Raw genomic sequence first — 27,629 nt, 5'->3', positions numbered from 1 at the left:
GTCCAGCCCCTTTAGGAACCTCTTTACCTTCATACTTTCTATAGCCACTGCTGTAGGGCATACCTTTCGATTCGAAGTGCAGAGCATATTCATCTACAGATCTGCCATTCTGCCTTAAGGCCTCAAAGGCCCACTGCTTTTGATCTCTGAAGCTTTTTGGCACAAACCTGTTGATGAACAGTTCCACAAACTAGGTCCAAGATAATCCCTCAATACGAGATAGTACATAGGCTATCATCCACTGTCTTGGCACTGGCCCCAATACATGCTGCACACACTCTATAAGCCTCCTATCAGTCAACTGCAACTCCATCCATGCCTGTTTGCAGGAATCTAAAAATCGATAGGCATCATTTGACACATCATAAGTACCAGGCACCAACTTCTTGAAATTAATTATTTGTTTATAAGGTTCCCCTCTTGGTGTGGTGGACTGCTGCTGTTGGGGAGGGTGGATCATATACTGTGCCATCATATCGATGGTTCTCTGCAATCCGGCTAAGGTAGCTACCATTGGTTCCATGGGACCCTGGGCCATAAAAGACTGTTCCTGAACTGGTGCTGGGGTAGGCCCCTCATCCTGTGCTGACACCTCGTCAGGCACATCCGGTTCTGGTGCAGTGGTAGCTCTTCTGCTTCTACGCATTTTCCTGAAATTCAGTAGTATTAGCCCATAAAATTTCAAAACGGCATGTTACATAGCTCTATAGACTTATATTTACACACAATTATATAAAGCAGAAACTAGAAGCAAAGATGACAATGCAAGACGAATGTGGATCCTATTCTCCGCATGTGACTCTTATTAGACTCTTTCCAACACTTTAGAAAAATATTTCCTATGAATCTAGAGCCTAAGCTCTGATACCACATTTGTCATGACCCAACCTATGGGCCGAACCGGCACTAGAAACTGGGTTAGCCTAAAGCTCCCGAGGCCCATAATAAGCCTAACTATTCCTCAACCTAACTCTAAAGCCCATTTGGGCCCAATTTCGAAAATTCAACCGAACAGAGTCTAGCCATAAAATGGACCATTTAACGGGGAGTTTTTGACTCGCCGGACCTGTAAGCACAATATATAATAAATTGGGGAGCTCAATTCACCCTCCACATACTCATAATATCATAAAGTCCAATGGGAGCTCAGCTCCCTCATCCCATCCAGTCATGCATGCAATTAATAATTTTACAGATCCAATATAACTTTTATAATACAGGCCCAAAATAAAAATAAGTACTTCTAACACATGCGGAGTCTAAAATTTAACTCAATTGTACAAAATATATTAAATATTATCAATGGACCTACGGAGAAGAAGAGCAGGTTAGCCACAATAAATAATCCTCCTGTAGCCTAGAAAAATAGATGAGCAGGAGTGAGCGTTCGACTCAGAGAGTAAAATACCAATTTTAATCATAATCTCTATAGCTATCTAAAGCTAATGCACCCTGTGGAGCGATATGCAACATCCTCATAATTTTCATATAATTCATATCATAACAGCAAAAAAGCAATTTAGAGCACTCACACACCCAACACTGTCAAGCAATACATATATGGGAGCTGATCCTCTATACAGCCCTCTTAATCCAACCTCTGCCAGCGAGGGTCTCTCAAGCCGGAATTTCGCTTAATAAACCAAACGCAGGGTTCCAGCTAGTGTCTCTCAAGCTATGTCTACCCCGAAGGACCAGGTCCCAACGAGTGTCTCTCAAGCCTCATCTACCCATCCTGTCTATGTCCAATACCATACCACATGCACGCCACGCACACACACTGCTCTAAATTACCACAAACAACATCCACGGCGCTTCAACAATTATGAATGCAGCATAAAACGTGCCTAGTGTTTAACTACATAGATACATATTTATAAGTGATGCATGGGTATACTTGAACATATAATAATATCGAAATTATAATTAAAATTAATATTTAACTCACAGACTTAACCAAAGTCACTGCGGCGGCTGGGCGGAGGAGGAAGGCTGTCCCAACTCACCTGATAATTTTATAGCAATTATTTAATACATTTGACTCAATACAAACTAAGAAAAGACTAAAGATGTCTTAAATCGTGCCGAAAATCCGGCAGAATCTCCCCTATACTTAGGACCTACCCAACCTGCAAAAGGGCTCAAAATGCACTTCTATATCCATAAATCACACATCCACAACTCAATCACATCACATAGCCCCTCCTAGGCCCATCCAAACAGTCAACAATCACAATGTGAAAAATTACAGTTTAGTTCTTATAATTAACTCTTTTTGCAAAAACTACCCAAATGAACTCTAAAAATTTTAAAACTTTGCCCCGTGGTCCTTAGCATTATTACTAAGCTAATGCAAAAGGAATTATAATTTTCTAAGCTATCACGAATATTTTATAGATTTTTAATCGAATTCAAGCACAAGATAATTAAGAAAAAATAAGGTTTTGGTTTACCTATGCCGATTCTGACCTCGAGAACACGCTCGGGACATCTGAAAAAGGTGGAGTAGCTAAAATCTCGATCCAATTTTGAGACTTTTTAGGTAGTCTGTCTGCCCGGCTCGAAATTTACAAACCCGGGCGACCGTTGAATTTCTGCGAATTGAAGGTACCTACACGAAGCCCACAATACAGGGGTTAGTACATAATTTTTATGGAATTTTCTAAGCTCATTTAGTGCTCGGAAAAATACTATAAAGTTTCGCGGGACCCACCAAAAAATGGTGTCGAAAAATTTTGAAATTGGTATTGCCGCGAAGCTCTCGACAAGTGGACCACTCCGGTACTCAGGGTTTTCTAGTGGGATTCACGGTTTGCAAGAAATTTAGCCCAAAAGTCGAAATGGGCTAAAACTTCTCTGGCAAAAATTGGGCAAACCGCTCTATAAATTTTGGCGTTCTTGGTGTCTATGGAAAGCTCTCGATGTGTAGATGGATTTTGGCACAAGACCAGGTCCAATTGGTGGCCGGATCGGCTGAAATTGGCCCGGGAAGATGAAACGATGCGGGCGAGCAAGGGGGACTTCTCGCAACTTTTTCGGCAGCCTGGAGCGTCGGCCGGCGGAAGGGAGGTGGCCTAGAGGTGCGCCGGCATGTGGGGGAGGTTGAGGCGGTGACTAGCCGACGAGGGGTGGAGGGAGGAGAGAGAAAAAGAGAAAAGAAATTGAGGTGTCGGGGTGCGGGGGGAAGAAAAAGAGAAGGGAAAGAGGGCTGGTCCAATTCAACCGGTCCGACTCGATCCAATTCGATTCCGTTGATCCGATTCAAATATAAAATTTTGAATTTTTTACTCTACCTTGGGATCGAAAACGAGACCCAAAAATTTCGAAAATATTTCAAAAAACTCAGAAAAATTCGTAGAGTCCAAATATATTTTTAGTTTTATCACGTGGTCTTTAAATTAATTTTTAAAAATCATCAAAATTTTTAATCGAATTCAAGCACAAGATAATTAAGAAAAAGTAAGGTTCGGGTTTACCTATGCCGATTCTGAACCCGAGAACACGCTTGGGACATCTGAAAAAGGTGGGGTAGCTAAAATCTCGATCCAATTTTGAGACTTTTTAGATAGTCTGTCTGCCCTGCTCAAAATTTACAAACCCGAGCAACCGTTGAATTTCTGCTAATTGAAGGTACCTACATGAAGCCCACAACACAGGGGTTAGTACATAATTTTTATGGAATTTTCTAAGCTCATTTAGTGCTCGAAAAAATACTATAAAGTTTCGCGGAATCCACCGAAAAATGGTGTCGAAAAATTTTGAAATTGGTATTGCCCCGAAGCTCTCGACAAGTGGACCACTCCGGTACTCTGGGTTTTCTAGTTGGATTCACGGTTTGCAAGAAATTTAGCCCAAAAGTCGAAATGGGCTAAAATTTCTCGGGCAAAAATTGGGCAAACCGCTCTATAAATTTTGCCGTTCTTGGTGTCTATGGAAAGCTCTCGATGTGTAGATAGATTTTGGCACAAGACCAGGTCCACTTGGTGGCCGGATCGGCCGAAATTGGCCTGGGAAGATGAAACGATGCGAGCGAGCAGGGGGGACTTCTCGCAACTTTTTCGGCCGCCTGGAGCGTCGGCTGGCGGAAGGGAGGTGGCCTAGAGGTGCTCCGGCATGTGAGGGAGGCTGGGGGGTGGCTAACCGACGAGGGGTGGAGGGAGGAGAGAGAAAAAGAGAAAAGAAGTGAAGGTGTCGAGGCGCGGGGGGAAGAAAAAGAGAAGGGAAAGAGGGCCGGTCCAATTCAATCGGTCCGACTCGATCCGATTTGATTCCGTTGATCCAATTCAAATACAAAATTTTGAATTTTTTACTCTACCTTGGGATCGAAAACGAGAACCAAAAATTTCGAAAATATTTCAAAAAACTCAGAAAAATTCGTAGAGTCCAAATATATTTTTAGTTTTATCACGTGGTCTTTAAATTAATTTTTAAAAATCATCAAAATTTTAATCGAATTCAAGCACAAGATAATTAAGAAAAAGTAAGGTTCGGGTTTACCTATGCCGATTCTGACCCCGAGAACACGCTCGGGACATCTGAAAAAGGTGGGGTAGCTAAAATCTTGATCCAATTTTGAGACTTTTTAGGTAGTCTGTCTGCCCGACTCGAAATTTACAAACCCGGGCAACCGTTGAATTTCTGCGAATTGAAGGTACCTACACGAAGCCCACAACACAGGGGTTAGTATATAATTTTTATGAAATTTTCTAAGCTTATTTAGTGCTCGAAAAAATACTATAAAGTTTCGCGGGACCCACTAAAAAATGGTGTTGAAGAATTTTGAAATTGGTATTGCCGCGAAGCTCTCGACAAGTGGACCACTCCAGTACTCTGGGTTTTCTAGTGGGATTCACGGTTTGCAAGAAATTTAGCCCAAAAGTCTAAATGGGCTAAAACTTCTCGGATAAAAATTGGGCAAACCGCTCTATAAATTTTGGCGTTCTTAGTGTCTATGGAAAGCTTTCAATGTGTAGATGGATTTTGGCACAAGACCAGATCCAATTGGTGGCCGGATCGGCCAGAATTGGCCCGGGAAGACGAAACAATGCCGGCGAGCAGGGGGGACTTCTCACAACTTTTCTGGCCTCCTGGAGCGTCGGCCGGCAGAAGGGAGGTGGCCTAGAGGTGCGCCGGCATGTGGGGGAGGCTGGGGCAGTGGCTAGCCAACGAGGGGTGAAGGGAGGAGAGAGAAAAAGAGAAAAGAAGTGGAGGTGTCAGGGCGCGGGGGGAAGAAAAAGAGAAGGGAAAGAGGGCCGGTCCAATTCAACCGGTCCGACTCGATCCGATTCGATTCCGTTGATCCGATTTAAATACAAAATTTTGAATTTTTTACTCTACCTTGGGATCGAAAACGAGACCCAAAAATTTCGAAAATATTTCAAAAAACTCAGAAAAATTCGTAGAGTCCAAATATATTTTTAGTTTTATCACGTGGTCTTTAAATTAATTTTTAAAAATCATCAAAATTTTATATTTTCAGAAAATCGAATACAATTTCTAAAATTCGAAAAATTTTAAATAATTTTCTAAAATTTAAATAAAATAAAATATTAATATTTATCCACAAAATAATAAATTTAAAAATTAGGAGTATTACAACAGAAGCAGGGCTCCTATTGCGTAATGATATTTAACTCGGTTTGTTCCAAGCACAAAAAAAAATACTCCCCCTTTCTTTTCAAAACACTATAATCAGGACTTAATTCATTCTAATCATTTTAAATTTATCAACAAAAACCACTTCACTTATCATAGTGTTATTCATTCAAATTCCAAAGTGTTTCGATAACTTCAGAGTGTCAATAAAATATTATTGCGACATTCCATGGAAATTGAGCTGAAATTCTAGAGTTACAACCAAGTGAATTTTTTTATGTTCTTAGATATTTATTTAGCCGGCCAGTTAAGGGACAATTATTTTACGAAATTCAGCAACACATTACCTTTCATATGACCAATAATTATGTATCCAATTAAGCCTTATATTCAGTGTTCTTGATCTTAATTCTCCCATCTATTATAAATATACTCTTAGAAAATAACTGGATAATCTCGTTTTTATAAAAAAAAAAAATTAATAATTGACAACAATATCCTTATAGTTAATTAAGACAGAAAACGATAATAAGAAAGTAATAAATGCATTAAAGATAACAATAGACAAGAATAAAATTGAAAAGAAAACATAATTAATACTTTTTTAATTTTCTAAAAAAGCAAATAAAGTGAAATGAGAATTTATTTTTAAAACATCACTTGAAATAGAACAGCGGACCGGAAGTATCTTACCATTAGTTGAAAGAAAAATTGAGTTTGCCATTGAAATAATAATCCAGTTATCAATTTGCTGGACTTAGTTCTATGACACTGATCCATAAGCGGTCCTGACACCTTTGGTGAAATGAAATCAAGCAAAATTTTTGCTAGAATCCATCAAAATTGCATAATTCCTTAAAGTTGCTTTTGCCTTTTGGTCTTTCATTTAAGGATCAACATTCAGTAGCGTGCGGCTATTTCATTTAACACTTGAATAGAAAGAACGAGGCATTATTGACGGGTATTAGATCGTCATATTAACCATCAACCATAAGCCTACTGAAAATGAGAAAACACATATACAAATAGAAATTAATTGCTGCCACAAACGCAACTCCAGCTACTTACGCAAACAATAATAATCATGCTGCCCATAGCATGGATGTCCCACAGAATTATGCAGGAAAAGAAAATGAGAGATAGCTAAATTCAAGAATGGAAAGGGTATTCAAGCTCTCAAAAACATTCGTGTCCAGATAACAATTTGAATGGTAAACAACATTGATATTGTCCCAACTTAGGATGTATAAAACCACTGGACCAGACCTGGTTCTCAAATACACTGCAAATTCTCATTTTTTTGCTGCTGCCATGGCTGCTCAGGAAAGGGGAAAAAATGCAACCCACAGACCTTATCATCAATAGAAATCACAGTGTGCACCTTCAGACACATGAAACTACAAGAGTACAAGCCCAAGTTCTGATGGTGTGACACCATTTCGTATCCGATAATTATAAAGATAATAGTGAAGTTGCCCATCACCTGGTCCAAATTTCAGCTCTTTCAGGAAAGACTGGTTTTGCATGACATCTAAAGCATTAAAAACGTCAAAATCCTTTTGCTTGGCAACAATAAGTGCATCGTTCATCAACTGAAGTAGTGGAGTCTTAGTAGCAACATTATAAAATGAATAAGCAACCTTCAAAGTCGAGTAATTCTGGTTGCCAAGGATAGATGATGGAAGGGTGTAGAAGCTGCAGAAGTCAGTGATCTCGTGAGTCTCTTGACTCTCAACCAAGTAACTATCAACCACATTCTCAGTTGGAAGAAGCCAGTGCTCCACATCATTCTCATCAAAGTCTGGAGCAACAATAAACTGGTTCATGTAATGTCTGAGCAATCGTGTAACAGCAGGTACATCATGAAGCTCCATTTTTCTAAATCCAGGAGTAGCTGGTGAATCTGGTAACTTGTAAAGTTTTATGGTTCGGCTCATAGTCATTCTCGCTCCAAGCCTGGAGAAGCCAACATCAATAAGCTTCTTTGGGTTCAAAGACCTATGCCAATACTGACAAGTTGTTATTGGAGTTGGAAGAACCACTCCAGCAGTGTAAGCAGCTTGCCAAATATTCTCCAAATGAACCCTCCTGGTAACCTCCTTAATCATAACAGGGGCAAGTCTCTTTGACCTGAGCTTCTTATGAACACATAAGAAATTGATCTCAGCCATTTTCACGACAACATCACGCACTCTAATCCTAGCAGGTACACCTGTTATAAAGGCAACGAGCTTCTTTGAAGCCTTGGCACGGACCCCAATGTGCCAGCTTCTGTAATAACCAGGAGGGTGCAAAGCCCACCTTAGGAACTCCTTAGAGTAATTAAATCTAAACATGTTTTCATCATCCTCGACATAATTATTCTTCAAGAGATTGTAGACCTCAGTACAAGTCTCTTCCAACTCAATATCACAAGTGATCCATTCATACGGGCTAGGGAGATTGTAAGGTTCTTGCTTCACTTCAGACAATGGAGTTGGAGGCTCAATAGGGCCCTCTGGCAAAATTGCATTCCAGATGTCTTTGAATTGACCTACTGGTTGGGTTTCCCAAAATTTGTGTTTCTTGCCTGTAGAAATTGAGTCCCGGATCCTACGGACTATGGTTTCCAGTGTGCTATCATCCTTGCCAATCGGTTTTTTCTCAGAATCCTGATCTGGGTTTTCTTTAGGAGACCCAGGGGGCGAATTACTATTGCTATCACCCATGTCAATAGATCAATTTCAACAGCAACTTTCTATCAAGAAAAATTAACTGAATCCCCTATCAAGTAAAAAGGAACTTGTTAATATGACAAAATGTACCCGATGAAATGATTTTTTAAAAAAGAATAACAAGTGAAACAGGTAAGAGCAATTCTACGAAGAATCGAAGTACAAGATTCCACTATTCCTAGAACGCAGAAATGTTTGGCTCCTTTCAATTTTTATGTCCTACGAAACCCATAACCTCGAGAATTTCCGTAAACGATGCTCAAATCGAAAAGCTAATAGATCTAAAAAAAATTCAAAAGATTAACTCACAGCTTCACTGAACTGGAACTCGACGGCATTAGAAGATTCTATGTTGGTTTAGAGACGAATGAAGCCACCAATCAGATCATCGAATTGATTTTTGTCGGCATTGGTAAGAGGCAGAAGAAATTCTAACGGCGGCTTTCTAGTGGTCTATTTGCTTTCGGGGCTGCGAAAGAAAGTTGATTTTAACGTGCGGGTTTTCGAGTGATTCAACCAATGCCCTTGGCTCGCTGTTTAACTAGTTGGCGAAATTTTTATGAGAGGCCCCTCAAGTTTTCTGTAATATCCACAACTATGTGATACTTCTGTAGTGTGTCATCGGCGTCCAATGCCCAGGATCATCCTGTAATATTCCAATCAGCAGCTTGTTACTGATTTTAGAACATATGCATTCGACAACTTTATTTTATTTTTAAGTGAAATTACAATTTACTACCTTGTAACTCTGTTAACAAACAGAAATTTGTCTACACTAGTTTTTTTATTGATATGTACTGTACATTATTTTATCCTGAATTAAATTTTTTATATATGATATAATATATGAAAATTCTATTAAGTTTATAATATTGTAAAGTTTTTTTTATTAATTTTATGAAATTTTTATTATTAAAATATATTATTTTTTTATACATGCGCATTTTTTTGTTGATATAAAAAAATTATATGTATTTGTAAATTATAACAAAATTTGAAGAATTTATATTATTAACAAAAGAAATTCTTATAAATAAATGATTTAATTAAAAAATAAATGAATAAATGAATTTACTAATAAAAAATTGAATTATATATATTATTAAGTATAAAATTATTAAAAATTTTAAGATTTTAGTTTAATTAATTTTAAGTTAATTAAATGATGACATAATGTAATTAATAAAAAGTTTAATATATAAAAATAAATTTTATTATATATTTTTATTTATATAAATATAATTTCTCATTATAAACTAAACTATTTTACAAATAGATTTATAACTTTTAATCTTAGATTAAATGTTAAGAAAATTCACTTATAACTCAACTAAAAATTGTTATGGAATAAAACTTAGATATAAATAGAAAACTAATCCAATCAATTAAATTTAAATTGTAAAAATCATTGTTATTTTCAAGATAAATACTTAAAATATCCAAAATTAAAACATAAATTATATTATTTTTAAATATAATTTACCTCACTTAATGAAAAATCATCGCAATTTTCCTTTTATAGGTATTATTACGAAATACTTTACTCCAATTATTATATGACTCTTAGAGTGTCTATTGTAAATGAAATTATATTATTAAAAAAAAACTTGAAAGATAAATACAAATAGAATTAAGAAATTTAAATTTATATAAATTATAAACTTAATTTAAATAATATAATTAAATAGTCATAAAATTTTATTAAAATTTAATATTAATGTAAATAAATATATTATCTATCTAACAATTGATTGGACTCTATTTAACTATATGCATTAAAATTTGTAATTAAAAAGGCCTTTATACTACTTTCGGTTTCAATATATATATAATTCACGATTTTCTATTTTCAAAAAAAAATTAATTTATGATTTTTTTAGTTATTTATTTTTCATAAAATTTTTATATTTAGTTTTTTAAACTTCCATGCTAATTATTTTTAAAAAATGAATTTTTATTTCAATTAACACTTTTTTATAAAATTTTATTTTGAATTAAGTAGAAATTAAATACAAATAAGTTAAGAATTTAAAATCTATAATAAAACTAAAAATAATTTAATAATAAAAATTATATAATTGTAATTTGTAAATAATATAAATAACTAAAAGTATTTTGGGTAAACCCAATGTTCCTCCTCTCCTTCCCATATTTATATATTATATAGATTAGTTTATGAAATTTAATGAAACCTATATATTTGTCTTTATATTTTCAAAATCCATCTATTTAGATATTAATATTTAAATAAATCTACATTAGTCCCTCCATCCAATTTATTATTAATCCAAAATATCAAAATAATATTATAAATTTATAATATAAATTTTATTATGAGATAGTCACATATTTTATAATATTTATTATTTTAATTATAATATTATTATTTTATTTTATTAATATTTTAGGTATATTATATATTTAACTAAAAGAATTAAATTGGAAATCAATAAGTGTTGGGTGCACATAAGGCATTGTTAGGATGGATAGCCATGAATCTCAAAGGAATTATTATTCTGTGGACTGTAAAATGAATATTGAGTATGTCTTTTGTGCAAATAAATTAATTTAAAATTGTATTATTATATTATATTATATTATTTTATAAAGGTAATGTCCGAAAAAATCTAAATTTTAAGGTTTTTAACAATTTTGCTCCCAACTTTTTTTTAACAAAATACCTTAAATTTTGAATTTTTTACAATTATACCCTACCATCTATTTTGCCATTAAAGATAATAGACTTTACCATGTTAGCATTCGAAATGTCCAAAAAAAAAATGCCAAACTTTGTCCTTTTTTTATATATATAAATATACCCTAAAGATTAAACTTCATTATAATTGAATTCCATCATTAATTACCCTTTTCAATATTAACAGAAGTGTCAGGTCAATATTTTTAATCCCCAAGTTGATACTAATTAAACCTAATTTATAATTAAAGAAAAAAAAATTCATTTCCATCAAACTAACATCATTTTCACCACTTCAGTATCTCAACAAGCCATTACCTCTATGATGCTTACCTCTATCCAATCTAACTTTGCCCTTATGAATACTCAACATCACTCCCCATTAACATTCCCTCTCAACAAACTCAACCAGACCCACTTTGATAGCCCCAAAATAGGACTTATTAATTCATCAATTATAGTTTATTTTATTGTAAATTATATTTAATTAGTTTTAATCTAGGGGATTATAAGTGTTAAGTTGACAACTCTGTTAGCATTTAACGGGGCAACTGATATGGTGCACCCCAAAAGTCCAAGAGAGTTCGGATCATTTGAGAAGAGGTTGGATTTGAATTCATCATTTAGGGTAATTGAACAAGGTGTTCGGACATAATACAAAGTGATTAGACAGGTCACAAAGTTTTTGAATAAGATATAAAACGTTCGGATAAGAAATTATTATTGAAGAGATCGGACAAAAGTTGTTGGGATGCATTATATCTCTGTCAAGAATATCGCCTAATAAGATGAGGTGTTTCCACAAAACACGGAAGAATATAGTTGGATGTAAGTTGGCGAGATTCCAAGTATAGTAGAAAGGCATTATCTCTTACCATATAAATAGGAATCACAACAGTAGTCAAAGTATGCAATCTATTACTTTCATATTTTCAGTAATTACTTGCCTCTAAGCATCTATTGACTTAAAAGTAAGAGTAGTCTTGCTCAAGCCACCAAGCTCACATCTTTCTTCGTTGCAATTTATATGGAAATCATTAGTCAACCCGAGAATCTTAGACAACATCAACCACTAATGGTGAGATTCAATTTTAATAAATTTAAGAGTTCAGACTATATTTGTTTAAAAAAAAAAAAACAATTGAGGTACAATTGTAAAAAGTTAAAGTTTAAAGTTTTTAAAGATATTTTCATCGTTATAATTAACATCATAGTACAATTGTAAAAAAGTTCAAAGTTTATGGTATTTTTGTTCAAAAAAGGTAGAATTATTAAAAATCACAAAATTTAGGATTTTTTTGACATTATCCCTATTTTATAAATTAAAAAAAAAAACAAACACTTTCACGTTTATATACATTTAGGCAATAATAAATATATAGATTTATTAAAATATCAATGACTAAATAAGTAAGTTTTTAAGATACATAGATTAATATAAAAATTTTATTAAATTTCAGAGGCTAAATTATAATTTACGCTAATTGTATTTAGGCGATTTTCTCTCTTTACTAATTTTGCATAAATTAAATTATATTTTTATCAAAAAGTTAACCTCGTCTCCATTTAAAAAATATGTGAATAATTTATATATATATATATATTGGTTCACAAGTTGCTTCCTTTTATTTATTTGTTTATATATATATAAGAAATTTTTTTATTGTTTATGATATAAGAAATTTTAATGCCACGAAGATAAGATTATCTTTTATACAATTCACTCCAACTTGAAAAGCAAGCACTAGATGAATAAAACCGAATACGGCTTTCTACTTAAATACGATTGTAATAAAGCCTACTCAAAGCTTTTATTATTTATAATATAAGAAATTTTAATGCCACACGAAAATAAGATTTTCTTTTATACAATTCACTCCAACTTAAAAGGCAAGCACTAGTTGAATTAAACCGAATACGAATTTCTACTTAAATACGATTGTGATGAAGTCTATTCGATTTAAACTGAATATCTTGTCGCTAGTGGCAGAATTAAAAATTGATATTAAGGGGGCAAGTGAAAATTTTATAATTTTATTTTCTCTTATAAAAAAAATAATGATCACTTTCAATTAAAAATAAAAAATTACTTATAAATATTAAGATTTTTTCCTTAAAATACACATCAATAATTTTATTTTTAGTCATGATGTTAGTTTTTTAATTTTATTAACATTAATTTTCACTAGTTCACTGTTCAAACTATAAAGGAAAGACTTTATAAATTCACAATTTACATATAAATATAATTATCAAAATAAAACACAAGTCATTATAACTTAATAAAAAATTTCACCAAATTTTAGGTCTATCTATACAAAATATCAAAGTTAATAAAAAGCTTATAAATGAAATTATCAATTTTAATTATGAAATAGTATGAAAATGAAAATAAAATAGAGAATAGTAATAGATAATGGATGAGAAAGAAAGTTGAGTTATCTTGAGCTTATAGAGCTTATATATATATATATATATATATATATATATATATATATATATATATATATATATATATATATATATATATATATGATTTGTTATTTTGATGGATTAAAATATTTATTTAATTAAGAGTTTAAATTATGAAATGTGCTAAGTTAAAATTATGATAAAAATTAGATTGATATATCACAAAAAAAAATTAAATTGAATTAATAATATAATACTAATTCAGTTAAGGGGTAAAATGAATAATAATTTTAGAATAATTGTTTAAAAAAATATAAAATTAATTTATATTAATTAATTTATAAATATAAAATATATTATTTTTTTTTATAATAACTGAAATTAATTGACTATTTTTTATATTGTATAACATAAAAATTTTTAAATTTTAAAAAATATTTAAATAATTTATGAAAATTAATTTAATTTAATTTGTATTGCAATATTATTTAACGATTTATTTATAGATTTTAGTAAATTATATTTGTTTAATATTTTTATTAATTTATTGCCCTTTTTGGGGGCATGTGTGACCTGTGACGAGGACGATAGGGGTTTGAGTGTCATTTGCCGGTGGGTTGATCTTGCGAGCCTTACAGACCACTTTACAAGAATGCCCCAGTATTTTAATAACAATCTTCAGAAATTTTAAAACATTATCATGGTTCTTCTCGTAATTTTATTTATTTATTGTTTTTACCAACTCTGGTTTGAACTAAATATTTTCAGGGTAGGAGCATTGGGCTTGAAAGTTGAAGGCTCAGTCCAATCCAAGCCACGTCCACATGGCCCACTCCGTTTCCAGGAAGAAAACCAGAGGCGAATCGGAAAAAAAAAAAAAAATTCCAACGGCCACTGGGAAAGGAAAAAATAAAATAATGGTTTATATATATGTAACCCTCGGCTGGCAATCTCTCGTAGCATAGCGTGCTCGCTGTTGTTGCAGTTGTTAAGCTCTCGATTTTCTTAACTCCACGGTTTAGATCCGAGGAGTTTGGGAAACCCTAATTTGCTCTTTCCGAAACAAGCAAGCAAACTAGCTAAAGCTCTCTTCTTCAATTTCACTCTTTCATCGCCAATCATCAGGTTTTGCTCTCTCCCCCAGCCCCTTTAATCTTCGATCTAGCGGTCGCTTTTGATCCAAATCCTGTTACCTTCCTTTCTATGATTCCTGCAGTTGATAAGATTCTCTACTTATGATTTGTTGTTTTTTTTTTTGACTTTTTTTTTTCTTTCCTGAGAAAAACTCTAGGTTGCTATGGGAGTAATTGATGCGAGGTTTTGAATTGTTATTATCAGGAATTATGTGGATGTGGCGCTTTCATTTGAGTTTGTTCTAATTCACTATTAGGTGCAATGCGTTTTTGTTTTGATTTTCGTCAAGTCTATGTTGCGAAAATAATGGTTATGAGCCTTTTAGGGAAAGCTGGGTCTTTTCACTACGATGCTTGTATTTACTTCACCTCAGTTCTGCTCCACTATTTTTTTTCTGTTATTTGATTAGTAAGTTGTCCTTTTTGTGGGTAATGGTGTTGTAGTCATTGAATTTGGTGTGAATAATGACACTGGATTTTGTGTTTCATCCTTCTTATAGAATTTAGAAACTCATCTAACTTTAATTGGTAAATTGAGGTGTGTGTAAAAACAAAATTCGGCATTTTTTTTACCTGTTTGAAAGCTATGGGTGGGATTTTTTTTCCCTATATGAGTAAAGTGCTGTTGTTCATGCAGTCATGGCCGGACTAGCAGCAGAAGGATCCCAATTTGATGCAAAACAATATGATGCCAAAATGAACGAATTGTAAGTTCTTTTGGTTCCTTGCAAGTTGGAATTGCTTCCTTTTCTGTCAAATTTTTTGTTTGTGAGTAGAACACACATCTTATTTTTCTTGGTTTGATATGGATACAGACTCACAACTGAAGGAGAGGATTTTTTCACATCATACGATGAAGTTTATGATAGTTTTGATTCTATGGGTTTGCAAGAGAATCTTCTAAGGGGCATCTATGCATATGGTAAACATAATTATGCCTCTGTATTTTCTCTTAGGTTGTGTTGTAATGCAGCATTAGATAATTTTTCTTTTTTGTTTTTGTGCTTTGGTACATGGGTTGCTTTCCCTTTGTTGAATTTATTAAGAATCATTCAAAAAAGAGAAATGCTCCTTAACCTGCTGAATTTCTGCTGCCTTTATCCCACCTCACGTGAGGATAAGAGAAAGACGCATGAGAAAGTAAAACACTAGTCTCTGTTGGGAGTGAAAACTCCCTCTTGGCCTTTTCCCTTCCCCAGTACATCTTTTGGTGACACTCATATTACTATAATATATTTAGCTGAATTATTTCTCAAATCATAGAAGACAAGTTGAAACCCAAAGTGCATAAATACCTTGAAAATCCCCAAATGACAGTGCGATGATGAGAGTTGTGATGCAAAATATTATGGTTCATTTTGTAAAACTTGCGCACATGCTGGGATCTACACTGTAATTCTTTCAAATTTTTAACTTTTAAGCTTGTTATGGTACTTTTCTTTGATAATATGAGTTTTGGTTTAGATAGCAGTGTTCCATTTTTAACAGAATTGTAGACTTTTATTGATTTAAGTAAAAGTAAAGATTCTATGCTGATGCTTATAAATTGTTTATTGAAAGTTAAGAAGGTTGTATTTTGTTTTATAAAACTGAATGGTAAAATGAGTGAGTGTCCTCTGAGAATAAAAATTGGCATAACATGGTAAGTGCTACGATTGGTGGGCATGGGCCGGTACATCTTAGGCAGGTAACATAGCTGCACTCTTAAAAAAAGGGGACATGATATGCTTCCACAACCAGTTTAATTATTTTGGTTTTGAATTCTCTCCATTCTAATTTGGTAAATAATTAAAGATGACCTATATCTAGTGCATGTGTCTAGTGGCCGCCTACTGTCTACTGAATTATAAATGATTGATGAAGCATGAAAGCATATGCATTCATGCCATCATGAATGTGTACCATCTACTATCTACTCATTTGCTCCTTTACTTCATAGGAGGGTCAAATGCTTAAAGTTCTAATGATGATTTTATAGGTTTTGAGAAGCCCTCAGCAATCCAGCAGAGAGGAATTGTTCCCTTCTGCAAGGGACTTGATGTGATTCAACAGGCTCAATCTGGAACAGGGAAAACTGCAACTTTCTGTTCTGGTATTCTCCAACAACTTGATTATGCTTTGGTGGAATGCCAGGCCTTGGTCCTGGCACCCACTCGGGAGCTTGCACAACAGATCGAAAAGGTTATGCGAGCACTTGGGGATTATCTCGGTGTCAAGGTGCATGCTTGTGTTGGTGGAACCAGTGTCCGTGAAGATCAACGCATCCTATCAAGTGGAGTGCATGTTGTTGTTGGCACTCCTGGTCGTGTATTTGACATGCTGCGAAGACAGTCACTTCGTCCTGATTACATCAGGATGTTTGTGTTGGATGAGGCGGATGAAATGCTCTCACGTGGTTTCAAGGATCAGGTTATTCTTTTGTTCCTTTGTTTTTTGTCTCGCAGCTTGTCATCTCAATCTTGCACTTATTTATTTAATCTTTCAATGCACCTGGTGTTCCAAAAAGATTTACTAAATGCATAAACATATATTGTGGGATATATTTGCTGCTAGGTCATCTTGTGTGTGGTCTTTGCATCATGCAAACCACTGTTAGGACCATGTTTATAGTTAGTTTAGGGGTTAGTAGTATTATTACTGTTAAATTTGTTGTGCTAATCTTTTTTCTGCTTTTTCCATCAGATCTATGATATTTTTCAGCTTCTGCCATCAAAAATTCAAGTTGGTGTATTCTCTGCCACAATGCCACCTGAGGCTCTGGAGATCACGAGGAAGTTTATGAACAAACCTGTTAGAATTCTTGTGAAGCGTGATGAGCTCACCTTGGAGGGTATAAAGCAGTTTCATGTCAATGTGGAGAAGGAAGAATGGAAGCTTGAGACACTCTGTGATCTTTATGAAACCTTAGCCATTACCCAAAGTGTTATTTTTGTCAACACTAGACGCAAGGTTGATTGGCTGACAGACAAGATGCGGAGTAGAGACCACACAGTCTCTGCCACTCATGGTGATATGGACCAGAACACAAGAGATATCATAATGCGTGAATTTCGATCTGGGTCATCTCGTGTTCTAATCACCACTGATCTTTTGGCTCGTGGCATTGATGTCCAGCAAGTGTCCCTTGTTATAAATTATGATCTCCCTACACAGCCAGAGAACTATCTCCATCGAATTGGACGTGGTGGACGGTTTGGGAGGAAAGGTGTTGCAATCAATTTTGTGACGAGGGATGATGAGAGGATGCTGTTTGACATCCAGAGGTTCTATAATGTGGTGATTGAGGAGCTGCCATCAAATGTTGCTGATCTCCTCTAATGAGATTTTGTCATCCATTATTAGTAGAGATAAATTCCTGGAATTTGTTGTGTTTTTTTTTTTTCAGTCTTATATAGGTCTAGTGTCTTCTTTTAAAAATTTGACTGCTGACCAGCAAGTGATATTTAATTCTAAAATTCTTCAATTCAGCAATGCTACATACGGCATTGTGGATTTTTGTTGCATATGTTCTGGTAATGGAGATCCTCTATGATGGGTTTTTATGCTTTAGATGCGTTTGTTTGGGCCCTTCCCCCCTTCTCCGTTCTGTTCTTAGGTTCAATTTCTGTATTCAAATATTTGATCATCAAATGTTAAAGCAGAAATGCCCTCATCTGTAGTAGAAATAATAAAATCGTCCTACTAATCAATATGGAGACGGGCATGCCTTGGATTTGCTGTGATTCTATTCAATATTCATAGTACAAATGATAAAAATGCAAGTGGGTTTATTAAAATTGTAATATAAATTCATCTGATCTGACCTTTGCATGCTTAGATTCTTCAGAAGTATATAGAGATCAATAACATGGGCCGGCCTAGTCGACGTTAGAAAGGCTAGCTTCTCTTCTAGTTCCTTGGTTTCAATGATACATAAAGGGATAACCAATAAGAGTTCCAAATTTAAAGACTTGCGATTCTAGAGCATGCATAAAATTTTGCATAATTTAGTGACAATCTGTAAAAGAAAAAGTTGTTCAATCATAAGAGTTTCTTCATAACTAAGGAAACACAATTTCAATTATAAGAGTTTCTTTATAACTAAGGAAACACAGTTTGGTGGAGGGAGTCGTGGCCCATGTTTAGATCACGGACTCCAAGGAGGCAAGAACTGCGAACAGGCAAAGAGGCACATCACCAAGACCTTTTTCTACCATAAAATACTAACAAAGTCAACCAGATTAACGAGGTAAATAATAATAATAATAATAATAATAAAGTCAAGCAGATTAACGTGGAAGCACATACTGGCATTGACCTTCAATTGGAAAATAAAAGAAAAGAAGGATCATCAACCCACAGCAAAACAATCCTCTGGGACTCCTCCTGTTTTAGAACATTGTGTTTGTACCCTTTGCACTAATCTCTTAAATCCCTAACCTTAAAATGCCATTCTCATTTGTCAATTTAATCAAAGTTCAATTCACCATTAATAGAAATCAAGAACTACCTTAATGTAGTTATCTACCAAGAATAACACTTCATTCAATTATAATAATAACAAAAGTTGGAAATTCAAATTTGACATTTTGTTCACATTATTTCAATTAGAAAACAAATATATTTAATCTGATAATGTTTTATAGTTTTAAATTATAATCTTAATTTAGAAATTAAAAAAAAAAAAAAAAACCCCAAAAAGCTCGCTTCTCTTCTAGCCACCAGAAAAAAAAAAAAAAAATTCCAACGAGGAGATTTATTTATTCATATTTAAATAAAATCCATGTTACACGGTTCGTCTTTCTGGCTCTTACACGGTTGCACCTCATCGCTTTTCCATAACGTCCACCATTACCACCGCTTTTCCTCATCTTGCGACTGTTCAACTCAAAAACGTCGAACATTGGTGACGCCTTCGTCACCTATCCTCTAGATTCGTCACTTTGATTCCTTCTATTCCAAAATCCAAATCTAAATAAAAGTCATTCTGTTTCACTGTTCCCCTCCCTCTCTCTCGCCCCCACGCTTCTCCTTATACTCCTTTCTCTGCATGAACATTCTCTTGTCGCCATAAGTACCGCTATTTTCTTATTATGCACATGCTCTCTTCGCGATTTTCTACACACTCTTCGTCGGATTCTCTCTCCCTCTAGAATTCTCCATCTCTGCTATTTCCATCTCCAATGGCGATTCTCGACTCGCCGGAGAATTTAACTGCTACTACTTCCACTGCTGCTCCTGATATCACTGAGTCCTCCTCGGATCTTAACCTCTCGCTTCGACGGAGGCGGAGCTCCTCCAACTCGGCTGGAGCGGTCGCTGAATTGTCTTCGAATATTGATCAGCTGGAATCTGATGTTGGAGGCGAGATGATGATGGATCCGGGACCTGTGGAGGAATCGGAAGCTTTGAAAAGTAATGGAAAAGATTGTGGCCACGACAAGGATAAGGTTGATAATCGTGAGAATCGTGGAGGGTCGGATATTAAATTTACGTATCGGCCATCTGTGCCTGCTCATCGGGTGCTCAAGGAGAGTCCACTGAGCTCTGATTTAATATTTAAACAAGTAAGGACTGTCTAAACGGATGCATTTGCTTTGTTTTTTTTTTTTGGTATTTGTTTATATTGTATTTTACCTCCAAAGGTTGATTGTTTTAGGCAGGTTGGTACCGAAAGCAAATTTCTTTTATTTTACTAAGCTAGGGACTATTCTATTGATTTTAAGCTAGTTTTGGGTTTGACTAAACAGTTGGTGGCGGTGGCATAAAAGGGATCTTCAGAAGTGCTTTCATGTTTAAATTGTGTTTTAAGATAGATGCTAAAATGCTTAATAATTAATTTTTTTCATTTTATGTCAGAGTCATGCAGGTCTCTTCAACCTCTGTATAGTAGTGCTTGTTGCTGTTAACAGCAGGCTCATCATTGAGAATCTAATGAAGGTTCGTCTTTTTCTATTTGCATTTTATAGTTCAGTAACTTCAGTTGAATGACGATCGGTGCATTTGCCCTTTGCTTCAACTCTCATTTTTCTTTTCTTCTTCTTTTTCATGTTTTTTTTTCAAGACCTAAGGTGGTATTCTTGGTATATGAAATTACTAAGAAAATGTCCTCTTACAATTTATGGTATGAAGTGGCTTATCCATTTGTTATTTTGCAGTATGGTTGGTTAATTAAAACTGGGTTTTGGTTTAGTTCAAGGTCATTGAGAGATTGGCCCCTTCTAATGTGCTGGTAACATATCTTTATAGCTTTTTATCTAATTCAAATTTGATAGAGAAGGAATTTCTTTGCGCATAAGCTGTTTTGAGTTTTTCTGAGTTCCAGTTAATAGTTGACACAGAACCTACCATGATTCTGTGAATTATGGCTTCTATTGCAGTCTTACTCTCCCAATTTTCCCTCTTGCTGCCTATCTAGTAGAAAAGTTGGCATATCGAAGATATATATCTGAACCTGTAAGTGTTTCCTGTCCTACTATTTTGTGCATTGCTTATAATAGTTCTGGCTTTACTAAAATTCTTCCAATAATATAATATACATGGTATGTTGGGTCATTGTCATTTGGAACTGGAAAATTGACTGAGTTTAATGACGCAGATTGTTGTTTTCTTTCATGTGCTCATCACCTCAGCAGCAGTTTCATACCCTGTTTCTGTGATTCTCAGGTTTTTACTTTTCTTTTTCTTGTTGCTGCTCTAATTTAGCCATTATAGCTGATATTTATAACATCTTAAATTGTTGAGAGCGTGTATATTTCCTGAGAATTAAATTTCTTTTCTGTTTTATGAAAATAAAGATCAAATAACTGTCTACACAGCATAATTGTTGCTAAAAATTAGATATAGAATAATTTTAATGATGTCAACAAAGATTGTTTAAAGTATTAGAAATTCATGTTGAAAGCAGATATTGTTGGAAACACATTGAGTAAACAATTGAAATTCTTGGAAATATTTATGGTTTGATCATCAGAGTTGCCTACATTGCGTAGCTTATCCTGCCCATATATCAATGACAATACTGGAAAGGTTTTCTGGGTAATTTATTCACAGTTCCGATGGTAGGCATTCCATCTAGCTAAATTCATTTTTCTTTGAGCATTATATTAGCAGAATCTTGTATTTTTGTATGTTATTATTCTTGGTTTAGTAAGCATCAAGGACGCTAACATGCTCAATTATTCTTTTACTAATTTTGCAGTTGTGAATCTGCTGTTTTATCTGGTGTCACATTGATGCTCTTTGCTTGTATTGTGTGGTTGAAATTGGTATCTTATGCACATACAAACTATGATATGAGAGCTGTTGCCAACTCAGTTGATAAGGTAAGATTGTAATACTGCTGTAAAATTTGATATATGCCTGAAGAGGTAGTTTTGTTGTCTTTACTAGATTTCACATGTAAAATATATCACATTGCCTATTATGGGTTGTAGTGGTGAATTGAGAAATATGGGCCTAAAAGAGCATTCAATATTTGCACTATAGTGTTTCCTCTTATTGATTTTGCTATCATCATAGCTTTGTCATATCTTTCTAAATTACAATTAAAGATAGTTTATTATTTTCCCGTGCCTACTTTCCCCACCCAATTAAAGAAAAAAATTTTCTTTAGCTTGGATGGATTTTTCATCTTCTGCTATGAGAACTAAGGGGCCATTTTTCATTCAATGTGGTTTATAACAGGGGGATACACTATCCAATACTCTCAATGCAGATTATTCTCATGATGTTAGCTTCGAGAGTTTGGTTTACTTCATGGTTGCTCCCACTTTATGTTACCAGGTAGCTGACCATGTTTTTTTCCAGCAGCTCTTTTAAGTATATACAATGCTTATTGGTTCATCTTTTTATTACAGCCTATGTTACTCGGACTGGGGTACAAGTGTTGGAAATGGGTACATATCCATGCATACGGATCTAAATTTAAACATGGGTGCTTGGATACATTATGTAGGCCGAAAGGGTTGAAGTAATCTATCCAAAAGAGGCCAGCTACAACTAAAATTGTGATATGCAACCATTGGATTCTCAAAATATTCAATATTTTTTTAACTTGTTTTGCACCTATCCTTTAATTCAAAGTTGTATTCGCTTTTTAACTTGTTTTTTACCGATCATTTAATTCAATATGCTTTTAATCTCAAGAGATCTTTGTCACTCGAATGTCCGACTGCATGAATATGTGTCGGACACATATTCCATGTTGTGTTGTCATGGGTACAATAGGGCAAAATGAAGAGTCAGAGTATCAGAGATTACTGCTTATGACGTTTAATTTAATTGAACTATTTTGGCCCTTACTGATTTATGTATAAATTTATGCCAATCAACCCATGCATAAGGAAAAAGCAAAAAACTGGAGCTAAGTTATTTTATCACCATTGATTTTCTAAAATTTGTATAGTGCTTTCAGTAAATTGTACTTCATTTCAACTCAAACTTTGTTTGATAGCTTGCTCTCAGAACCTGTGGGTGGGTGGTGGGGGGAGGAGGTGTTCTAGCTTGACAATAGGATGTCTTGTGTGTTTCCTAACATAGGGAGTAGGAGTGTTTGGTTATCCTGATCTTGTTATGAGATTCTCTAAACCCCTTCTTTTGTTGGTTGTCATTGTAGCCAAGTTACCCTCGCACAGCTTCTGTTCGAAAGGGTTGGGTGGTTCGTCAATTTGTCAAGTTAATAATATTTACAGGATTCATGGGATTTATCATAGAACAAGTAAGAAGAACTTTATGTTTAAGCTTTACATGTTCTTTCTGCTGTTTTGGGAAACTGGAACATGCATTCTTAACGTGGTTGTGGACATAATCTGCAGTATATCAATCCTATTGTCCAGAATTCACAACATCCTTTAAAAGGGGATCTCTTATATGCCATTGAGAGGGTTTTGAAGCTTTCAGTTCCAAATTTATATGTGTGGCTCTGCATGTTCTACTGCTTTTTTCATCTATGGTGAGTTCACTTTTTCCCCCTCCCAAATCTCATGAAGTATAATTTTATCCTTCATTTGAGATGCTTTTAATAATTGTTTCTGCTAGTGTTATGAACATCATTATAGACTAATTGCTGTATTATGTTTACCTCTTATGTTTTATGTACTAGTTTGTTATTGTGGTAAATTTACTTAGATCAATCAATGTCGTATATTTGGCTTATTTTTGGTTCTATGCATTTTTGTTAAAAGGATTGATGGTTGTAATAATTTTGAGATCATTTGAATAATTTACTTCACCGATAATTTCAAAATGAACTTTATTTTAATTTTGTTCTACCTAACCACTTAATTTGAATTGTGTGAATACCTCTCTTGTTTTGGAAAATTTCATTAAAAGTATGCTAGTTTGATATATTTGTAGAATTTGGAGAAAATTCTTGTTTTCTTGAGAAAGAGAGAGGAGAACCATAGACTAAGCTCATCTCTTATACAAGCTTTGATTCTTTTGACCAAAACACAATGTTTGGGTACATTATGCTTACATGTGCAATATAGGTTAAATATACTTGCTGAGCTCCTTCGCTTTGGTGATCGAGAGTTCTATAAAGATTGGTGGAATGCAAGAACAGTTGATGAGGTAAAATTTTTATAATTTGGGCAGTGTTTTCTGTTTGTATATATCTCAACAATTCTTTGCTTATTTCTAATTATCAATGTTGTCATGTACATCTTTGGATTTGTGGCTTTCATCAGTATTGGAGAATGTGGAATATGGTATGTTTTTTTCACCTGAAATCATAGTACGTTTTCTTTGTCTTTATTATATGTCAGGTTATTGCTGTGTTCATATCTTTGGCTCTTTTTTGGTGGGGTGCTATTCTAAATTACATGGCCTGATATATAACTGTTCATTTTATATTAAGACATGACATTCTTATTTGAGATCTATTTCATGCTCGGTATTTGAACTCTAGTATGATTAGCCCATGAAGTTGTTTAAATTGATTAGTGAATAAGGAAAAAAAGAAAAGAGTAAAATTTGCTAATGTTAGTGTTGTTTATTATTTGTAAGTTTCAAGAGGTGGTTTGTTTTGCCCTGCAACCTGTTTTGTGACTCCTTTCTGAGATAGAGGTGGGAAAACAAAGGAACTTTAGGAGTTCAGAGAAAAAGAAAAAATCTATGTTTGATATGTTGTATTGGTTATGTAGCGTGAATGTTCAATCAAGAAGGCAAAAAATATCGAATAATTTATCGAAGGTTGGACTATGTCTCCATGTGCCATCTTCTGAATTATGCATATTGCTTTGCTAATGCTGATTTCTTTCACTTTTTATTTAATGTTGTACATTTACACTAGAGAATAAATGCCGTTTTTATAATTAATCGAATTGTTTTATAACATTGGTGTCAACTTGAGCTACAATTCCTAAATCTCTATAGATCTTATCTAATAGTGGAATATTTTGTTAATTATTCCATGGAGGTCAAATACCCATGTGGGCAATCATTTACAAGTGTGCTTTTATATATGTTGTTGCCTTCTAATTATTTTCTTGTTGTTGTGATAATAAATACCTGGTAAGCTTGTGTTTAAGACGGAAGCATGCACAGATGCATCTGTTTCTGTGTATCCACCCATGCACATAAATGGACACACACACACACGCACGCACGCACATACAGAAGGGTTGGCCAATCGTGTTACTGATGGAATACTTACTTATCACAGCCTGTTCATAAGTGGATGGTTCGGCATATCTACTTTCCCTGCTTACGGCATAAAGTACCAAAGGTAACTCTGTTCTCACCTTAGAGTGCAATAAGTGCTGGATTCTGCATTTATCATCTTTTCCTATTTTTTCTCTGTAATCTATGATGGGAGCTTTACTGTGTGCCATATGCCTCAAAAGACATAATACTTTAGTTGGGTTATCTTCCAATTTTTCTACATTGAATATTCTTTTCGGAATATCTATTAATTTTTTTGCTAATTCTTCCTCATTCCTACTTCTGCTAATTGAGTAACCATCTTGTTGGTTGTTGCTCATTCGTTACATCTTTTTGCAATGATGCAGGGGATAGCCTTGATTATTGCCTTTTTCGTTTCAGCTGTATTTCACGAGGTATTGGGGAGTGATTTCTATTTGGCAATTTTCCAATTTATGATGTCATTCTCTATGTTTGCAGTATTGCTATGGGCATTTCATATTTTAGTTATATGTTGCTGCTGTATAAGAATGAAACTTTTACTGCAGTGCACGTACTTCCTGTGAGATGAAATATCACACTGAGGGTGTTATCACTTTTAGGGTGTTATCACTTTTAGGGTGTCAGGTACTGGAATGATGTCATCTTTTGAACTTATTAGGTCAATTTCAATTAGAAACAGCATGGTTTTGAGCAAGACCATGCTTGAAATTGCACAGGGATCATGATAGGGTAAGGAAGAGCTAGTAACCTACCCTAGGAACAGTATGGAGTCACTAACTAGTGCTTATGAGAGAATTAATGGTAGAAATGTTGGCATCAACCACCAGTAACCTGATGATGAATTCTAGTATTGTAGAATAGTGGGCCATGTTGGTGGTGATGGTTTCATGTATTAGAAGCAAGTGAAAAGGGAAGAAAGTGGAAGATAAGTAGAAAAAAGTTACTTGGAATTTTTTTTTAATAAAATATTAAAGAGATTGTTACATATCACCTATACTATTTTATCTTGCCAAATGTTAGGGGAGTTTCTTTGATTTTTGATTGGATAGCACAAGGATCTCTGCAACATCAGTTGCAGTTAAAAACAATCTTTGTTTCTTTCACTTAGATTCTCATACCCATGTGAGATGAGGGGAAAAGTGGCATTTGATGGCAACTATTGCTGCAAAGGAAGTTTTGACTTGTACTGAATCTCTGAACATCTCATGGAGAATATGGCTCTCGAGGAAAAGCATTTGTAAAATGTTTCATGATTATATTGCAATGATCACTTGATTGAGATGATGAATGTATTCAACTCATGCCTAAACTATCATGCTCCGAGTCTTCATCTTCAAAGTTCAATCGATGACTGAGAGTTTTTGTAGTTGCTTGCACTAGCAGTAGCACCATAGTGTTATGCCTTTTAAGTTCCTTGATTTAATTACATTATATGCTTACACTGGTGTGCAATATCGTTTAACAGCTGTGCATTGCTGTTCCTTGCCACATGTTCAAGCTCTGGGCTTTTATTGGAATAATGTTTCAGGTAATCAATTCAAGTATTAGAAGTTCATTTTATTTTAGAACTTGAATCTGACATATGGAGATCCCAAGTTCAAGTCCCCATGGGAGGGGGTTTTTTTACAGGATTATAATGGCCACCTCTTATTATATAGCCCTAGTTACTATGGGCCTCTTGATGGATTTGGAAAGAAAAAAGAAAAAGAAAAAGAATTTAACTTAGCCCTAGAGTGGATTAACATTATGGGACAGGCGAATGAAATTTGTTGCTTTCCCTGTTTTAATCAGATTCCTTTGGTCGTGATAACAAGTTATCTCCAAAACAAGTTCAGAAGTTCAATGGTATGTCTACTTTTTCAATCTTATTTCCTGGCTTATTTTAGCTTATTTATCTTATCAGCGCCAACTTCTATGACAAATGGATCATAAGAGATTCATGCGAGACCTGAAGTAACATAATGAATTACGTAAGCTGGATTCTACTTTCAATTGGACAGGTGGGAAATATGATCTTCTGGTTCATATTCTGCATTCTTGGTCAACCCATGTGTGTGCTGTTGTATTACCATGACCTGATGAATCGGAAAGGTAGCACTGAAACAATATGAAACTGACTCATTGTGTGCGGAAGGGATCACTCATGGATATATAATTTTCTTGGTTGAGACTTGACTGCTACACTGATCTTATGACGATCCATTGAGACAGGAGGTTGATATGTACAACCAAATTTTGAAAGCGTAATCAGTCTCAGGGACTAGTGCCCTGTTGTAGTAGTATCTTGTTCAGAGACGATGTTAATTATTAAGAGAAAATTGTATGTGTCAATGTTCTGTCCTTGTGTATGGTTTCTTTTCACTTTAATCTTATAAATTTTCTCAAAATCTCGCTTTCAAATTATAATAGTTTAAATTGCAATGTTTACTGTAGAGGTGAGCAGATTTTGGTTTT

General features: G+C 34.3%; 3 protein-coding genes across 5 annotated transcripts; 2 read left to right on the top strand and 1 right to left on the bottom strand.

The window, feature by feature from the left end:
• Window positions 1-6,613: 6,613 nt before the first annotated feature.
• LOC110633610 (glycylpeptide N-tetradecanoyltransferase 1) lies at window positions 6,614-8,830 on the bottom strand. 2 transcript variants are annotated; one of them, XM_021782283.2, is made up of 2 exons: window positions 8,619-8,830; window positions 6,614-8,358 (listed from the first exon to the last, which is right to left on the bottom strand). In XM_021782283.2, exon 2 carries the CDS (start codon window positions 8,301-8,303, stop codon window positions 6,993-6,995), a length of 1,311 nt encoding a protein of 436 aa, XP_021637975.2. In that variant the 5' UTR covers window positions 8,304-8,358; window positions 8,619-8,830; the 3' UTR covers window positions 6,614-6,992. The 2 variants fall into 2 exon arrangements, with proteins under 2 accessions (XP_021637975.2, XP_021637976.2); XM_021782284.2 differs by having other exon boundaries at window positions 6,614-8,349.
• Window positions 8,831-14,323: 5,493 nt separating this feature from the next.
• LOC110633611 (eukaryotic initiation factor 4A-14) lies at window positions 14,324-18,098 on the top strand. Its single transcript, XM_021782285.2, has 5 exons — window positions 14,324-14,541; window positions 15,187-15,256; window positions 15,365-15,471; window positions 16,528-16,958; window positions 17,232-18,098. Exons 2-5 carry the CDS (start codon window positions 15,189-15,191, stop codon window positions 17,865-17,867), a joined length of 1,242 nt encoding a protein of 413 aa, XP_021637977.1. The 5' UTR covers window positions 14,324-14,541; window positions 15,187-15,188; the 3' UTR covers window positions 17,868-18,098.
• A 1,138-nt stretch (window positions 18,099-19,236) lies between these two features.
• On the top strand, window positions 19,237-27,506 carry LOC110633612 (diacylglycerol O-acyltransferase 1A). 2 transcript variants are annotated; one of them, XM_021782286.2, is made up of 16 exons: window positions 19,242-20,095; window positions 20,388-20,468; window positions 20,687-20,760; window positions 20,909-20,984; window positions 21,127-21,194; window positions 21,730-21,853; window positions 22,215-22,313; window positions 23,146-23,247; window positions 23,345-23,481; window positions 24,020-24,101; window positions 24,218-24,238; window positions 25,195-25,257; window positions 25,541-25,588; window positions 26,641-26,703; window positions 26,967-27,020; window positions 27,176-27,506. In XM_021782286.2, exons 1-16 carry the CDS (start codon window positions 19,712-19,714, stop codon window positions 27,284-27,286), a joined length of 1,587 nt encoding a protein of 528 aa, XP_021637978.2. In that variant the 5' UTR covers window positions 19,242-19,711; the 3' UTR covers window positions 27,287-27,506. The 2 variants fall into 2 exon arrangements, 1 of the variants encoding a protein (XP_021637978.2); XR_002490860.2 differs by lacking the exon at window positions 27,176-27,506 and having other exon boundaries at window positions 19,237-20,095; window positions 24,218-24,264; window positions 26,967-27,002.
• Window positions 27,507-27,629: the final 123 nt, after the last annotated feature.

The sequence above is a fragment of the Hevea brasiliensis genome, chromosome 11 (genome assembly GCF_030052815.1).
Source record: "Hevea brasiliensis isolate MT/VB/25A 57/8 chromosome 11, ASM3005281v1, whole genome shotgun sequence".
Classification (NCBI taxonomy): domain Eukaryota; kingdom Viridiplantae; phylum Streptophyta; class Magnoliopsida; order Malpighiales; family Euphorbiaceae; genus Hevea; species Hevea brasiliensis.
This window is presented reverse-complemented; position numbering and strand designations above follow the sequence as displayed.

What these genes read in the sequence shown, in the direction of transcription:
- LOC110633610 (XM_021782283.2), bottom strand. Translation starts at nt 8,303, where the DNA reads ATGGGTGATAGCAATAGTAATTCGCCCCCTGGGTCTCCTAAAGAAAAC.
- LOC110633611 (XM_021782285.2), top strand. Translation starts at nt 15,189, where the DNA reads ATGGCCGGACTAGCAGCAGAAGGATCCCAATTTGATGCAAAACAATAT. An exon ending in GATGCCAAAATGAACGAATT is followed by an intron (nt 15,257 to 15,364) that starts GTAAGTTCTTTT and finishes ATATGGATACAG; the next exon opens with ACTCACAACTGAAGGAGAGG. An exon ending in CACGTGGTTTCAAGGATCAG is followed by an intron (nt 16,959 to 17,231) that starts GTTATTCTTTTG and finishes TTTTTCCATCAG; the next exon opens with ATCTATGATATTTTTCAGCT.
- LOC110633612 (XM_021782286.2), top strand. Translation starts at nt 19,712, where the DNA reads ATGGCGATTCTCGACTCGCCGGAGAATTTAACTGCTACTACTTCCACT. An exon ending in ATTGGAGAATGTGGAATATG is followed by an intron (nt 24,239 to 25,194) that starts GTATGTTTTTTT and finishes TACTTATCACAG; the next exon opens with CCTGTTCATAAGTGGATGGT. An exon ending in TACGGCATAAAGTACCAAAG is followed by an intron (nt 25,258 to 25,540) that starts GTAACTCTGTTC and finishes GCAATGATGCAG; the next exon opens with GGGATAGCCTTGATTATTGC.